Here is a 15,732-nt window from a genome sequence, read left to right on the forward strand (position 1 = left end):
AAATGGGCATAAATGAGCCTTTTTAGGAAAAAATTCAGCAAAACTGTCTGAATTCTGCGTCTCGTCACGTTGTTGTAAATTAAGGACATAAAGTTTGAAACCACGTTCAGTTCCCCTTAGAACAACTCTGGTACATAAATTGCAGTTATCTTAACATTTCTTCTTTTTTTTTTTTTTGTATGTTATGTTTAAATTATGTTACTGATAAGCAGCTCAGGAAATCGGGCTGGATTTTATCTGATGACACAGTATCAGACTGACACTTTTATCGGTCTCGGTGCAACTTTAGTGAAACCCTTTAGGCGAAAGGAACCTTATTAGGCTGTGTTTAGTGTAGGAAACAATTTTTTGCATGCATCTAACATGTTATCATTTACAAGCTTGAACACAACAATCCCCCGGGAGACACTTCAGAGCACAACAAACCAAAGGCCCGAGTTTTTTCTTGCCTAAGTACTTTATGTCTTTTGAAAGTAGCGTGACTGCTGGATTTGACTGGCTGTCATGTGCTGAGCTCCCCACTGCCCTCACTAATGTCAAGATGAATCAGCGACAAAAGGTACTGATGTAGGTGTTGGCAAACAGCTACATGAATGGGGTTTTTGTGGACGCACACACTCCCAAAACACACTCACACGTACACCCACACCCACGCACACGCACAAACACACGCAGGTGGCACACAGGGCAAAGAGATTAATATAGAAGCAGTAGACCCAATTACATCTTTTGAAACAAACAGTGAAGAGACATGAGAGACGAGACGCAGTTAGTTTGATTACATAGACCCTTTTCAATAATATAATATAATATAATATAATATAATATAATATAATATAATATAATATAATATAATATAATATAATATAATATGGTAATTAAAAGTGCCTCCCAAAAAGTTATTGTGATGCAGCCTAATCCACTTAGTGTTTTCAATTAAACAATTACCATAACAATATATTATGGGAAATTCTGAATGTTAAAGTCCTAATTCGACACCCTGATAACAACAATAACAACAACAACAATAATAATAATAATAATAATAATAATAATAATAATAATTGCAAGGTATTCTGAGAGATTATTCGGATCTATAATAAATGTGTTAGCATATTAATCCATACAGCCTGACAACAATGATACATGACAATAAACAAAGCATTAAAAACCCCGACCGGCCACGTAGCCATTAAATATGAGTGAGCAGACAGCAGAGCGCAGCATGTCGCCGTGTGCGATGAAAGTATTGAAATAAACAAACGACACAACATGAGGCACACAAAGGGAACAGAGCTGTCAAGGCTCTCAACGCTCTGATGACAGCGTCTGCTAAACCGAGCAGAAAGAGAGAGGGGGAGAAAAGAGAGAGAAGAGAGAGAGAGAAGAAGAAGAAGAAAAAAGAGCCTCCCTCTCTCCCTCCTGAAAGCAGGATTCCTCCAAAGACAGTGACTCATATACCTTTGACAAAAAGCTCTGTGTAGCACTTCTCGTCCCCGATCACGCACTCGTACGCCGCGTCATCCGACAGGTTGCACTTGTTGATGGTGAGCGTTCGCCTGTTGCCAAAGTTCTCAAACACATACCTGGACACACGGGGATGACGGGGGGGGAGGGGAGGGGGGATAGAGATTCAGAATCATACAGAACATCAAGCTACAATCACAACGCACCTGGCCTGAAGACAACAGCGTGAGTCATAGTTAAAGACGACACACGTCAATGGATGTTTACGGACGGGCCCACACAAAAAATATAGACGTACTAAAATGAGTCAATTGAGTTCGTAAAAACACCCAGAATACCACAGAAGAGGTTTTCTGTAGATGTCACTGTATTTTGCACCAAAGGTTTTCATTAAATTTGGCTTCTTGTTGAGATTGGAGTCTTTTTCCGTTGGATTTTGTTAAATATCGACATTTTCAACACATAAACCTTTAAAATTTCAAATTAAAGATTATTACGGCACTATCTTAGTGGTCTGGCCCACTGAAGATGAAACTGGGTCGTTTGTGGCCCCACATGTGTTTGCCACCCTTGATTTGACGTTCCTTCACCTCGACCTCCACCCCTTCATGTTTCGATCACTATTCAGAAAGCTCTTGAGCTCTTGAATGCTGTAAAACTTCCAACTTGGAATGTGGCCAAATCAACCTGCCTCCAGACGCCCTACCGGTTTCTGTGAACAAACAACTTAATGATCAAGAAAGAAAACAATAGAAAAATGCTTCTTTTTTTTTGCTACAGTACAAATTGCAGCGTCGTCTTGCTTTGGCTTCACGTGTTGACCACCGCAGCGGTTCGAAAATAAAGCAAAAGAGGCCCGGCTCGTTCCAGGAACATCATAATCCCAGCGGCTTTTCGTGTAAAATATTTGATTTGTTAGAGCTCAGTGGTCACAGCACACCGCCTGCAAAGACCTCCAGGGAGGTTCCATTGAAGGTGAGAATAAAAAGCCCCCCCTCTCATGTAGTAACTGTCTTAATCATAACAGGAAGAGGGCCGCCTCGCTTTCCACGAACAGCATGAAGATTCTCGAAATAGCAGACGGTGGAGCGACTGAGAGAGAGAGAGAGAGAGAGAGAGAGAGAGAGAGAGAGAGAGAGAGAGAGAGAGAGAGAGAGAGAGAGATAAAGAAGCCGGCAACAGCTGTAGCCTCTTCAATAAAAAGCCAAAAGCAGCCTTTGAAGGAGGCGGAGAGAGAGAGTGGCTGGACGCCAAGAGGGGAGCGACACCGACACTGGATGAAGCGCCGCAGACTCAAGAAGCTCTGAACTAACATGGCTCTACTGTCACACACACGACACCAGCTGTACGCGAAAAAACAAATAACCTTCTGAGTGAGGACGTTTATATCTTAAGTATGTGTGACAATATGTGTCTGATCTACTAAAGCAGGTTTGTCAGAAGTCACATACGACCTAACTTCATTGTCAGTGGACCAGACCGGTGAAATAGGGCCGTAATAACCTAGGAATTTAGGGTTTTTCCTCATTTTGGTGCCGAGTATACGTGATGAAAATGTCTATATTTTGTGTACGTAAACCGAGAGCGCAATCCCGTGTTAGACGCAATTTAAATTCTGATTTGACTGCATTCTACGTGAAGTTTTTCATGACTTTTCTCATTTCGTGACTCTAAATTTCTTCTTGTCTGTTTGCTCTGTGAAGCCTTTTGTTTCAGAATGCAGCCGGCCTTCGCCAGCTTCGTCAGCTGGGATTAGCTGAAGCTCCCCTGCAGTCCTGAGATGGACAAATGGGTGCAAATGAATGAATTCTTGCATTATGTCAAAGGACATGAAGGCACTTATTAACTAGATGTGATCTGCAGGTGGTGGTGTGGGGGATTTCACCTCTCTGTGGTGAATGTTTCCCCATTTGTTGCTGTTTTTAGTGATTGACAGTGTTGCTGAGGCTGAGTTGTTGGAGTAGGTCGGTCTCTCTAAATGTTCTTAGGTAAGAGATTGAATTCCTAATTGTTTCCAGTGGAGCTGAATCACCTGCATGGCCACTTCCCATTGGTGTGTGAGTGTGACTGAACGGGTAAATGTGACTAACAATCTGCTGAGATGCTGAAAATGTGCTTTATTAATTCAAAATAAATACTTGCACCTTGAGAACAGTTGAACTCAAACGTAGATTCTCTTGGAGCTCATGAGCCGAATGTGGTGGAAACACGCTGGTCCCGGATCTGAGCATGAGCCCTGTTGTACGCCATACACCACCATTTACCATATATTCACTAATCAGGCAATACTACTACCCTAAATGGCCATAAATCACTGGAAAATCTGTACTCATGTGTGACTCTCGATCCCTGAAATCCGCTTTATAATACATCTGTGGTCACTTTATCTTAAGTACCTTTTCCCATTTTTCAACTAGCCTCAGGAGCGCCACCTCATTAAATGACAGCAATTATCACACAGAGCATGGTCCATAAGCATTATGGTCCATTACACACACACACACACACACACACACACACACACACACACACACACACACACACACACACACACACACACACACACACACACACACACACACACACACACACACACGGTACAATGACTCACTTAGCCGACGGCTTGATTTCCTGTCCGTTTTTGAGCCATTTGAGATGAGCGTCGGGGTCGGTGATCTCCACACTCATTTGGATCCTCCTGCCTTTATCCACCGAGTAGGCCGTATCCAGCTTCTTCACGAAAGCTGACGGGAGAGAGCATCCCGGTTAGGACGGTTCAACCGCCGCTTTCACGGCCGAACACTCCCAGTGTCGACCGGCAGCCGAGCTTCCGCCAACACACATTCCACCTGTCGTCACAGTCACGCAACTTTCGCCAAACACTCCTGGAATTTACGACTACGAGTCTCGTTTTTCAGCCGCGCACAGTTTTCGTCCACCGTCGCTCACCGTCGCTCTTCTTCGGCACAAACTTCATCTTCTTCAGCCTCTTCAACATGCCCCTCAGGTCTGTGATGCCATACTGAAAGGCAATCTTCTCATAGTCGCACGGCTTGGCCTTCTTCAAAATTTCCCAGACGTCCACTTCTTCCTTCGGAGCCTCCTCTTTCTTCTCCCTGATTGAGCGAGGAAATTAATGAGGAGGTGAAGGTGGGAGACGTTTCTCTCCCGCTCTGAGAGCGCTCACCTTTTCTTGAGCAGCACACTGAAGTCCAGCTCACCGGCATCTTCATCTCCCTCTCCGCTGCAAGAAAATGTATGGTTTTTTTTAAACACTGCGTGGCTTTCAACAACACTAGTATGAGCAAAACGGCGTGCTCAATAACACACCGGACTATAAATAGGCGAAGAAACTCAAAAGTGACAATAACAACAGAGTTGACATGATAAAGAAAACGTGTGCCTGTCGTCAAAGCTAACCATTTTTTTCATCCTGTGTTCAGATAGACACAAAAAAAAAAAACAGGACGCGTGAGAACACAGAGGAGAACATTTTGACGAAGACTACAAGCAGACATGATGCCCTAAATTCGAGCGACAGACAGAGATCATAATAGACACGCAACATGTGAAAGCAACCGACAAGGAGCATAAACATCACAGGAACTCAAACACTGTATAAATTAGCTGAAGTGAAGCACGGGGGGGGGGGGGGGGGGGGAAACACAGGAGATGTGAAAACAGACACTTTGTCATAAAAATAACATTTCGTCACATGAGAGGACTCATCCAAAGGAGCCAATAGGTTTCCAATTCAGGCTGCCGTGGGTACAATAAAATCTCTTGAGGACTCTAAGCGGCTTGGAGACACTTAAACACGGCGAGTCATAAAAAGACGGCGCAAGTTTGGAAACATTGCTATGGTGACGTTACATGACGAGTCTGCACGGCGAGTCGACAGTTATGGTTTCCAACCTGCAACCCCGGGGTCTTGGAGTGTTGGGTTTAAACTTTCGAATGTCAAAGAAAGCGATAATAATTATCTAGCATCCCCTGGGGAAGGGCCCGTGGCTCTGATGTTACCAGCGTGGAGGAGAGTTCACAGCCACTGCTTGGAGCCGTTTGTACATTTTATAGTGAAAACTTGAAAAATGTCATTGCGTTTCGGTTGACCGTTTACACGTCAACGGTGATCGAAGCCACTGGACCTTTTTGAAAACGTTCCGTCTCTGCGTCAACGGGGGAAAACGTACCAAGTTGTTCTGCACATGCTCAGTAGATGGACAATAAGAACTGTGTTTTCCTCCAGAGAGTCATGACTCCCGGTCCATATTCTCCCGGGACTTGGTAGTTTTATTTTGACGGTCAATTTTCAACTTGGGTATCTGTCCACTAGAATGTCCGTGTTCTCCCGTTGTTAACGTTTATGGCACGTGTAAACACGAAACTTTCCTGAAACGATGCGTTTTCACTAGAAAAGCTGTCGCATAAGCGGAGTCTTCTCTCCAGTACTATTAACCAAACCCTAATCCTTACCTCAGCCCTTTAATGGTCCAGTCACCGTATTTAGCAACCTCCACTATTTGTCCTGTTTCATGTAAACGACTTAAATTCTCAAACATACTTCCAATGCATGACGCCGACTCCGTGGAAACTGACGCCCAAAACACAACGAAAGTTTCCAGTTTTCACTTGTAAACCAACATTATTTTCAAAACATTGCACGGGCATATTGTATTGCATATTACACATTTCATTTAACTTCTGTTCTAAAATCTTGCAGCAACCTTTCTTTTGCACATATTCTCTGTTTTCTTATTTTTTTTTATGTTATTTAGGGTTTTTTTTTTTCATCTATGCTCACTATTTTCTTATTTTGGGGTGATACACGTTGGCTTTTGTGTGATTTCTTTATTTTCTATTACAATATTATCTGAGAAAACTCTATCTATAGCACAGCTATCACTGCAGATCTAATTTTATGCACAATAATATGCTAAGATCGCTAAGGGGTGGAAACTATCGGCCTATTTCTCTTCACAAAATCCCTTATTACACCTCGCAAGCGTATTTTCGTGTATAAAGTGATGTGAAACATGCCACGTGGTGTCGAGTCATCAGTCAACCTCCTGTGCTCAACAAGGTGACAAGCGCTGTGTGTGGCACCCGCCAATAAATGTCTACAGGATGGAGTGCTTGTTGTTTTCCACCGTGAATGGTTTTGGCAGCTCCTTTGCAGCGTGGAGTGTGTTTTGCTGGCATGGTTGAGGCTCATTGAACTCCTCGGAGAGCATGATGAATGCCAATAAATTCACAGCCGCTCTCGGTGATCATGCTCGTCCTGTGGATGAACGGTTCAGCCAAGGATAAGATCCATCGCTGTTGTCCCCGCCGTCCCGTTGGGAGTGAATTCTCCCAGGACAAAGATGATGATGATGATGATGATGATGATGAAGATGATGATGATGATGATGATGATGATGATGATGATGATGATGATGATGATGATGATGATGAAGATGCCCTCATTTGCTGGAGGCACGTGACAGCTAGATGTCTGGGGTGAGCGCAGAGGCGATGTTAGTGATGTTCTGTGGCCAAAGCAGATGTAGAAGCTCGACCTGAAGGGGAATATCTGAGGAATTTGATGGAAACTTGATGGACTCGCTGGATGAAAATGGACTTCAAATAAATCTAATGACTACGAAAAAGACAGTTACATACTTTTTTTTTTAACAAGTCACGAATAAACTTAAGTCATTATTTAGGAAAATCTTTTGTGATAATGTGTCCTGTCTCTATAGCTGGATCATTATACTGGAGTTGTGAATCATTGGCTGAGAGATCAGCACTGTGTTTATGTTTTCAGTTAGTGGAGGAAGATGCTCTACAATCTGGATGTTAGTGGGATCAAGATGCTCTATAATCTGGTGACTTTAATAGTGTTGTTTTCCTCCTACATCCAAAAATGCATGTTTATATTTCTTCTACAGATGAGTATTGACTACACAACTAAAGAGACATTCTAAGTAATAATGTTTTAACTTAAATCTCACTTTTTCTTGGTGCAGTTTGTGATTGTAACAGGAGAGGAAGATGAACGTGACAAGAACTTTGAGCTGAGGCGTACTTCACTTTTACTGGAACAGTTTCCATATTGGCCAAACATATGAAGCTATTATAAAGTAAATCAAATGGGTTTTCCTAATGTGGGCTGTTGTTTTATGAAAAGTGAACTCTGCGGTATTAATACCATACGTATCCTACAGTTTTCCTTTATAACACTATAGGCTGCCAGACGAGTCACTACAGACAGAACATAAAGATGCCTGGGGCATCTCATGAAGAGATAGTTCAGACATACAACAGACGCAGGGGTCGAGAAGAGAGGAAACCCCCGGAGTGAGTCGGTCTGCCGAAGTGAGAGGTCCCCAAAGTTTCTTTTCTAGAAGCTCCCAAAGCTTTCTTTAAAGAAAAACTGCAGATACACGTCTCAATCTGGCATGTTGAAACATTACAGTGAAGACAAGCTTTTGTCTCTCTCACCATACAAAAGCAGGAACAGTCTGTTGAAGACTTTACAATGCGTCTTGTTCTGGTTGTCTCTGGCTGCAAATTTACCGTATTTTCTGGACTATAAGGCCCGGTTTACATGACAATGCATCGCTTTGTGTGTTCGTTTCAGAAACGTTTTCTATAACACTCTGTCTGTTTTGACTTGGAAACATTGTTGTGTAAATGGGGCCTCAGCCACGTCTATCAAAAAATTTGTCATGAACAGGAAAAACACATTACTCAGGTGTATTTTGTTCCATCGTGCTTTTGGCCCACAATGAGTCTTGCATTTTCCTTCGGTCTTTCACTAGTTTCTCACACACTCTGAACTTGTTTTGCTGCTCTGTTCCTATTTTCTGATGCACATTTGCTCTTTTAAATTCTGCTGTGTAGCTTTATCTCCATGCTTTGTCGGTCAAATTCAGCAGTAATTAAGGTTTTTCTGTGGTACTGTAGCAGCTCACTGTATCGTCATACAGTGACATCTAGTGGTTCTAGATGGTATTTTCCTGTATATTTTGACATATGTCGCTTTTTAATATAACCATGAACAGCCAAACAATTAGAAAAGTCATTTCTAGTGATTAAAGCCACTTGTAGTCCAGAAAATACGGTAATTTTCAGGCCTTTCTTTGCCCTCTCGCAGCTCTGCAAGAGTTCCATGACCCCAGGATGAGAACTAATGTCCTGACAGATGCAGTAAACCTTGTCAACTTCGGTAAAAACCTGTTAGGATTAACACACAGATAAGCATCCTATAGGAAAACGGATCCTTTTACCACTTACCCCCTGGAGGTTAAATTTAAATGACCTCCTTATAACAGGGTCTTCAACACGCAAACACATTATCTCCCCGGGAACATATTTAAGTTTCACCAAACTTTTCAATTTGCATTTATCACACTAACCTCTCTCCTTCACCTTCTCTCTCGCTCTCTCTCTCTATCTCTCTCTCTCCCTCATATAAGCATTCGGCAAATAAGTACCCTGACATCCTGTCTCAGCCACAATACGATGCTGTCGTTCGCTATGTGTCGTTTCTCATCTTACCTGCGCCTTCCTGCCGGGGCACTAATGAGGGGAGGAAATTATATTTTCAAACATAGATTACAAATTTGGAGACTCGAGGTGTCGGCGCCCGAGGTGTTAGCTGATTTAACAATCACCCAAGCACACACGTATGTACAGTACACAGGCTGAGAACAGCTAAAAAAAAAACTTGTCGGGAATGTTAGGCAGGCAGGAGACACGTACATGGACTGATTTCACACCGACAGAAATAGAGAGAATGAGGAAGTAAAGGGAAAATGCTTTAAATACATCGAGGTAGGAATACCAAGTAGGAAGTTACTCTAATCCCACTTTTGATAATGTATTAACGAGTTGAAAGACCAAAAGAGCTGCTGTCACTCTTTCACACTTTCAGTTAACATCCAGATTATAGAGCATCTTCCGTCCACTAACATACAGATTATAGAGCATCTTCCTTCCACTAACATCCAGATTACAGAGCATCTTCCTTCCACTAACATCCAGATTATAGAGCATCTTCCTTCCAATAACATCCAGATTATAGAGCAGCTCCCCCACCACCAACATCCAGATTATAGAGCATCTTCCTTCCACTAACATACAGATTATAGAGCATCGTCCTCCACCAACATCCAGATTATAGAGCATCTTCCTCCTAACATCCAGATTAGAGAAGATCTACTGAAACTATCTGGGCCAAACTGGCAAAAAGGAACAGAAAAGTTAAGTTAACTTCTAACTCATTACTTTCTCTGGAAACTAGTAAAGTTATTCCACTACTGGCTACCCAAGTAACTTCCACGGTATTGGTGAAAAGAAGACACTTGACACTTGAGAGACTGTGACTAAAAGAAACACGGGAATCTGAACCATGTGAGCGTTGAGGTGAAGTAAAATACCCAAAACACAGAGATGGCAGACAGACCGACACTCACACGAAACCTGCTACAGGTGGGAGACAGACAGACAGACAGACAGACAGACAGACAGACGGACGGAGATGACTGGAGACTGACAGATGCCCAAAGGCAGCATACAGGACACAATGTGACGGGTGTCCTGTGGATCAGAACCAACACTGACACTCACGATCGCTTAAACGTGTCCAAGATGTTGTCCTTCTGGCCCTCCTGTGCAGCTGGAACCAAACCAAAAAAAGGGGGTGAGAAAGGTCGGCGAGAGCTCAGCTAGGTTAATTTATTACACGGCGAGCCCGAGAAGAAAACGGAATAATGGACTGATGACCCCGCTCGGCCACTAAATGATGGGACCTAATGTGCATCGCACTCTCTGAGTTATTGGCTGACAAAGCCGGTTGCGTGGTAATGGCAGATACACTGAATGGGAAATGACAATAATGTGATTAAACGCCCGTCTCAGAAACCTACCCTCCACGGTGATTTCGAATGCGCAGCTGTCGCACTTGTCTTTGGAGGTGACCTCGCAGCGGTAGCCACCTGCGTCTCCATCCACCACTTTGATGACGCGCATCTCGTAAGTGTAGATCTGATGGGGAGAGAAGGCGGGTGATGTGAGAGAGCACACACACACACACACACACACACACACACACACACACACACACACACACACACACACGCTCATAAAGGTGCACTCAGAATACATCGACACCTTCAGACTCATGAAAAGGCCATTTAAATAGATTGAACCTCTTATTCAAGCAAATAAAAAAACAGATTAAAAAAATACTACTAATCAACCCCCACCACTCAACACAATTGTCAAAATGTCCATATATCAAACAAAACATTTACAAAGATCATATGTATCAGGAAACAATCAGCATCAGGGGAACAAACGAGATGCGATAATATTGTCAAATATTGTGAAAACTGTAATTTACAATAAATACCAACACCTTTTCAGATTATGTCATTGTCCTTGTGCTGAGATTTATTCACTATTTTTTTAGTGCCAGTTGATCACATTTGCTTTTACCAGTTAATTAGATACATATCGCAAATTACTCCAGATTAGTTAAACTTTTCTTCCGTATTTAAAATGAAGTCAAAGTAAATCTGCAGAGCATGAAAGCATTTAAAAAATATAGACATATTTTCTATATCAGTTCTGAATATTTTGCATATTGATACAATGAAAATGATGGATTTTTGATGTACTGTGTATCCCGACACCCAACAGCCATAATCTATTCAACTATCTGGTTTAAAATATCCATTTCCCTCACGCTACACTTGTGCAGTCACAGCTTTCTATTGAGAGGATTGATGGAAGTTGGCATTAAACTAGTGTTCCCTGTGACTGAGCTATTAACCCGAGCTCCTCCTCTGCATGCCTTCTTATTTAAACACACATGATCCAAATGAAGGGATTAAGATCTGGAGATGCTGGATAATAGCTGAATAATGTGAGGACATGCGAGGCGTGCCATGCAGTAGCGAGGCTGGGAGAACACTGAGCTCAACGGGACTACACCGAGGGCTCGATGGGAATTAAAGTTATGATCTGATGATGGTACCACAGCAACGATCCCTAATCCAGTTCCTGGAGTGCCCCCGCTGCCGTGCATGTTGCGGATGTCTGATTTGAATGAACGGGGTATTATCAGGATGCGTTTAGGCATGCAGACATTTATATCAAGCAATGCAGTGAATCCCAACAACCCACAACTGGGAAAACTAAATGTAATTGATTTAATCTTAGGGTCTTTTTAAAATTGTTGCACGTTTAACTCTAATCTGATTTGTAACTTTCTTCCCACAGTTTCGTTTATTGGTGACCACTGGCGTCTTAATATGTTGTCAAACTCTAATGAAGCTATCCTGTATTTTCAGTGGTCTGGAGACTCGCTGTGCAGAACCATAGAAAAGGAGGCGCTTATTGCCTTAAAGGGGCAATACGTAAAATTGAGATCAGGCCATGTTTTGTTAGTGACGGTGTTCCACATCGGGTTTCCTTGTTGATCCTGTGTTCTACACCGTTGTGTCAGAGCCGGGAGCTTCAGCCACGGTTGTGTTTGCTTTTTCTACAGTGGCTTTCTTGTGGGACTCGACAGGAACTTGCAAACTTGTATTGCAAGACTTACTGGGCTGGGTCAGTTGGAAAACTTTGTACATGTACCAGCAGAATGTCACAAAGTCGTCCCAGTCGACTAATTGCTTGAGCTTCAATACATTTAAATTAAGGTAAAATTATACCTGTATACATTTATTTTCAAAGCCCATTCAGTGAAGTATATCCACCCTCTTTAGTACAACAGGACATCTTAGCCCCCATTTATACAACTTTTCCAATTGAAAATGGAAATCTTTTGTCGGGTGTCTGTTTACGTGACAACAGCGCTCAGAGTCACTGAAAACGCAACTTTTTGAAAATGGCTCCCAAGCTGGAAAACGCTCCAACTCCGAAACGGTGGGATACACAACATTTCTGAATTGCTGCTACTGCGCATCACGGCCATAGAAAATAGTTCTTCTTGACGAGTAGATAGACAATAACAACAATGGCAGCTTTCATTAGATTAACCAAAAAAAACAAAAAAAACTGGTCCAGAAGTTGGATGGATGTAGAGCACAATGAGAGTAAACAGGTACCTTGGTGTTCCTGTCATACGTCTCTTTAAACTGCATGTGCTTTCCAGCTTTGCTCATCAGATCCAACCACTTCCCCTTCAGCCATTTCATGACCGGCTTCCTTGGGAGGTTTGAGGCGTCCACTTTCGCCACAAAAGTGATGTCCTTGCCTGCCAAAGATGAGACACGGTGATGAATTAAAATAGATGAACTGTCCCCATTCCAACTGAGATCTGGCATTAAGTACCGTCTGCTCAACTTTGGATATAACTCAGGGGGTTTTATGGCCGATCGTTTTTACCAGACCTTTTGTTGCTGTGGCGCTTTCAGGCTTCAGCACGAATATGCCGGCACCCTCAGTCGGCTGGGGACCATCCCCCCCTGCGTGCTCTGTTGATGGAGAGATGACAGAGGACACATTAAAACAGGAAAAGGTGATCTGGCCATCATCAGATGAAGACAGGTCACAGATCTTAGACAACAAGGGAACAAGACCAAGCAAACTGCCTTTTACCCTATTTAGTCTTAGATATTCAGTAACCCGAGGGGTTTTCAACTAAACTCCACTCTGAGCTCAGCGATCTTTTTATGCAGTGCTGAAACGGCCTCTCTGTGAGGCAAACCCATTCAGCGTGTTACGCCTTCGCCGTTATGCCGCATAAACCATTTGGGACCCTCTAACAAATGACAGGCGACCAAGGAGAGCCCCCCCTTGAACAAGCTGGCCCATGGGGGAATAAAGAAACTCCTCAGATCACCTCTGAAGACATCATATTAGGGCCGACTCCCTGCAATCATCTGCCACCCCCGACTGAACACAAGCCGGAGCCGTGCGGTCTTATCTCGGCAATAAAAAATGAGCTCCTTTTATCTCCACACTTGTTTCTTTCGCAAGTAAATTGACGTAACCTCAGCGAGGTGTTTGCTTGTCAGTTGATGCGCTTTACAGAGACGGTTTATTCATTTCTCTTACCGTCGGGAGAGAACTCTGCATTGGAAAGGAGGGACGGGGTGGGGGTGAAATAAAAAGAAAGAGAGAGCGAGGAACACGTCAGTCTGTACAGTAACTCGACTGCGCTAGTAAACATAAGCGTTAATCGGCCCAATGATAACCCTGACTTCAGGTGAGGAACGCTCACACGTGAAATCAACGTGCTCTCACACTCCAAAAAACACACCTTCCCTTCACCGACTCTAATCAAAAATGTAAAAAAAATTAAAAACAGCTGTTAATGAGTGACATCTTCAACAGTTTAAAAAAAATTACGCAACAATTTTACTGAAAACTTTGGAGTTTACATGGCAACAACAGAAACACTGAAAACCGTGTAGTTAGCATGCCAGGCCACTAGTGGGAGGTGTTGGTCATTTGAAACCACACACATGCATGCGGAGAACACGATAAACATTAACAATGGGAGGACAAAAGGTCAACATAAAGTCCCAGGAGAATGTGGACTGGGAGTCATGACACTCCAGAGTAAACATTGTTCTAAATGTCCATTTTCTGGCACATGTGCAGAAGAAAGATTTATTACGGCCGTGGTGCACGTGTGCAGTGGCAGCGTTTCAGCTGTCTGCGTAGAGATGGAGCGTTTCCAGATAGTCACGTGCTCAGAGCCACTGAAAATGCAACTTTTTGAGAATGGCTTCCAAAGTGGAACACTCAGACTCCATCTCTGTCTAGATGGAGGAAAACTTTACTTTTTTGAAATGCTGCTCCCGTGCACCACGACCGTAGTAAATAGCCTGCGCTCGTATGTGTGGTTTCATTACAAAAAACAAACAGCACCCACTAGTGGCCTGGCAGGCTAACGCCATCATTGTCTGTGTTTCTGCCGTTTCCGTGTAAACGGACACTGCTTTCAGAATGTTGCTGTGTAAACACGAAACTTTTATGAAATGAAAATGCAAAAGTTATGCATTTTCACTTGAAGGATTGTCGTGTAAACGGGGACTACGACTTCAAAATCAAAGTAGTACGAGAAGAGTGGCGTTCAACCACTATGGGTATCTCGTCTCTTACATAGTCTGAAGCGGAAAAAAAAGAAAAATTCCCATTGGACCACCAATCACAGAGTGAGTAAAGCCCCGAGTGATCATCCATTGGACCAGACCAGTTGCTGACAGAATGGATCCAGGGTCACAGGTCAAGTAAGGTCATGCGCCTCCATAAATTCAGAGAGCCACGCTGTCGGTGCTTCTTCCTCCTCCCTCTCCATCCTCCTCTCTCTCTCTCTGTTTTTATGGGCTGGGTTAATTTGATCTTTTAATCAAAAGTGCCCCTGAGGATGGATCCAAGTTCAGCTGTTCATGATGATTTAAAAGGTTTCGGTGAGAATTTTAAGTGGGTAAAACTCAACCTGGAGTGAAACCCAGGGGACACTTCTGAATGTTTACTCTCTCACACGGTTACGTTGAATACTTGCTGTGTTTGGGGTCGGGTTTCTAAGTGAAAGTAACTCTACATGCTGTCCTTGGGTTTGAGATTAGGGGATTTAAATTTTGAATATATGTCCACTGGGACTGTCATGTTATTCCCCCCATTCACCGACCCTATTTATAGATTGATGAATTTCCAACACATTGCACATTTTAAAATGACTCTATAACGCCACGGTTTTCCCTCAGAGATGTTCTGCTGAAAATAGCAATTTATCTGACATTAATTTCAGAAAGATGCTGACAGATTTCATGTTTAAGTTGAAGTGGCCAGAGCAATTACACAAAAAAGGGCTATTATTACACTGCATCTTAAAAGAGCAGGTTTTTCCTCACGTTTTCTGTCACAGAATATTTTCCTGTATTAAATCATGATCTTAATCAAATTACTATTACCCATAAAGTTTAAGTAATGCTAAGAATAGAAAAATGTTCATTCTTCGTTTGACACATAAATCAAGTGTATAATTTTAGATGTTCCATTTCAGGCCTTTCTGGGGGGAGTTTGCGTGTTTTCTGTTTGATTGCTTTGGCGGTTTTTGGCCAACAGAAGCTATTCCCTCAAACTGAAAAAGAAAACTTTCATTAACGCTGAAATTCACCCAGAATTATTTTTCTATGGAATCAACCAGTTTATTTATTGACTTATTGCTCTGGAAACAGGCTCACTTCATCTTTCAGTCTTCATGGAGTTAACAGTAAAGTTTTAGGTAATAGAAGGCAAAAAGTCAGTTGGATGGAT

At 42.7% G+C, this 15,732-nt stretch overlaps 1 protein-coding gene across 3 annotated transcripts in view; it reads right to left on the reverse strand.

Annotated features, from left to right (window-relative positions):
• Positions 1-15,732, reverse strand: part of mybpc2a (myosin binding protein Ca) — a 71,012-nt gene that overhangs the window by 24,097 nt on the left and 31,183 nt on the right. For 2 of the 3 annotated variants that reach the window (XM_080487439.1, XM_080487441.1), the window contains 8 exons: positions 12,855-12,938; positions 12,570-12,718; positions 10,383-10,500; positions 10,084-10,132; positions 4,655-4,711; positions 4,417-4,583; positions 4,079-4,211; positions 1,462-1,586 (listed from right to left, as the gene is read on the reverse strand). In XM_080487439.1, coding sequence (XP_080343565.1) covers positions 1,462-1,586; positions 4,079-4,211; positions 4,417-4,583; positions 4,655-4,711; positions 10,084-10,132; positions 10,383-10,500; positions 12,570-12,718; positions 12,855-12,938 — 882 coding nt within the window. Of the gene's footprint in view, positions 1-1,461; positions 1,587-4,078; positions 4,212-4,416; positions 4,584-4,654; positions 4,712-10,083; positions 10,133-10,382; positions 10,501-12,569; positions 12,719-12,854; positions 12,939-13,521; positions 13,537-15,732 lie in introns of all 3 variants that reach the window. The other variant, XM_080487440.1, reaches the window with a different exon arrangement.

The sequence above is a fragment of the Lipophrys pholis genome (assembly GCF_963383615.2).
Source record: "Lipophrys pholis genome assembly, chromosome: 19".
NCBI classification, from domain to species: domain Eukaryota; kingdom Metazoa; phylum Chordata; class Actinopteri; order Blenniiformes; family Blenniidae; genus Lipophrys; species Lipophrys pholis.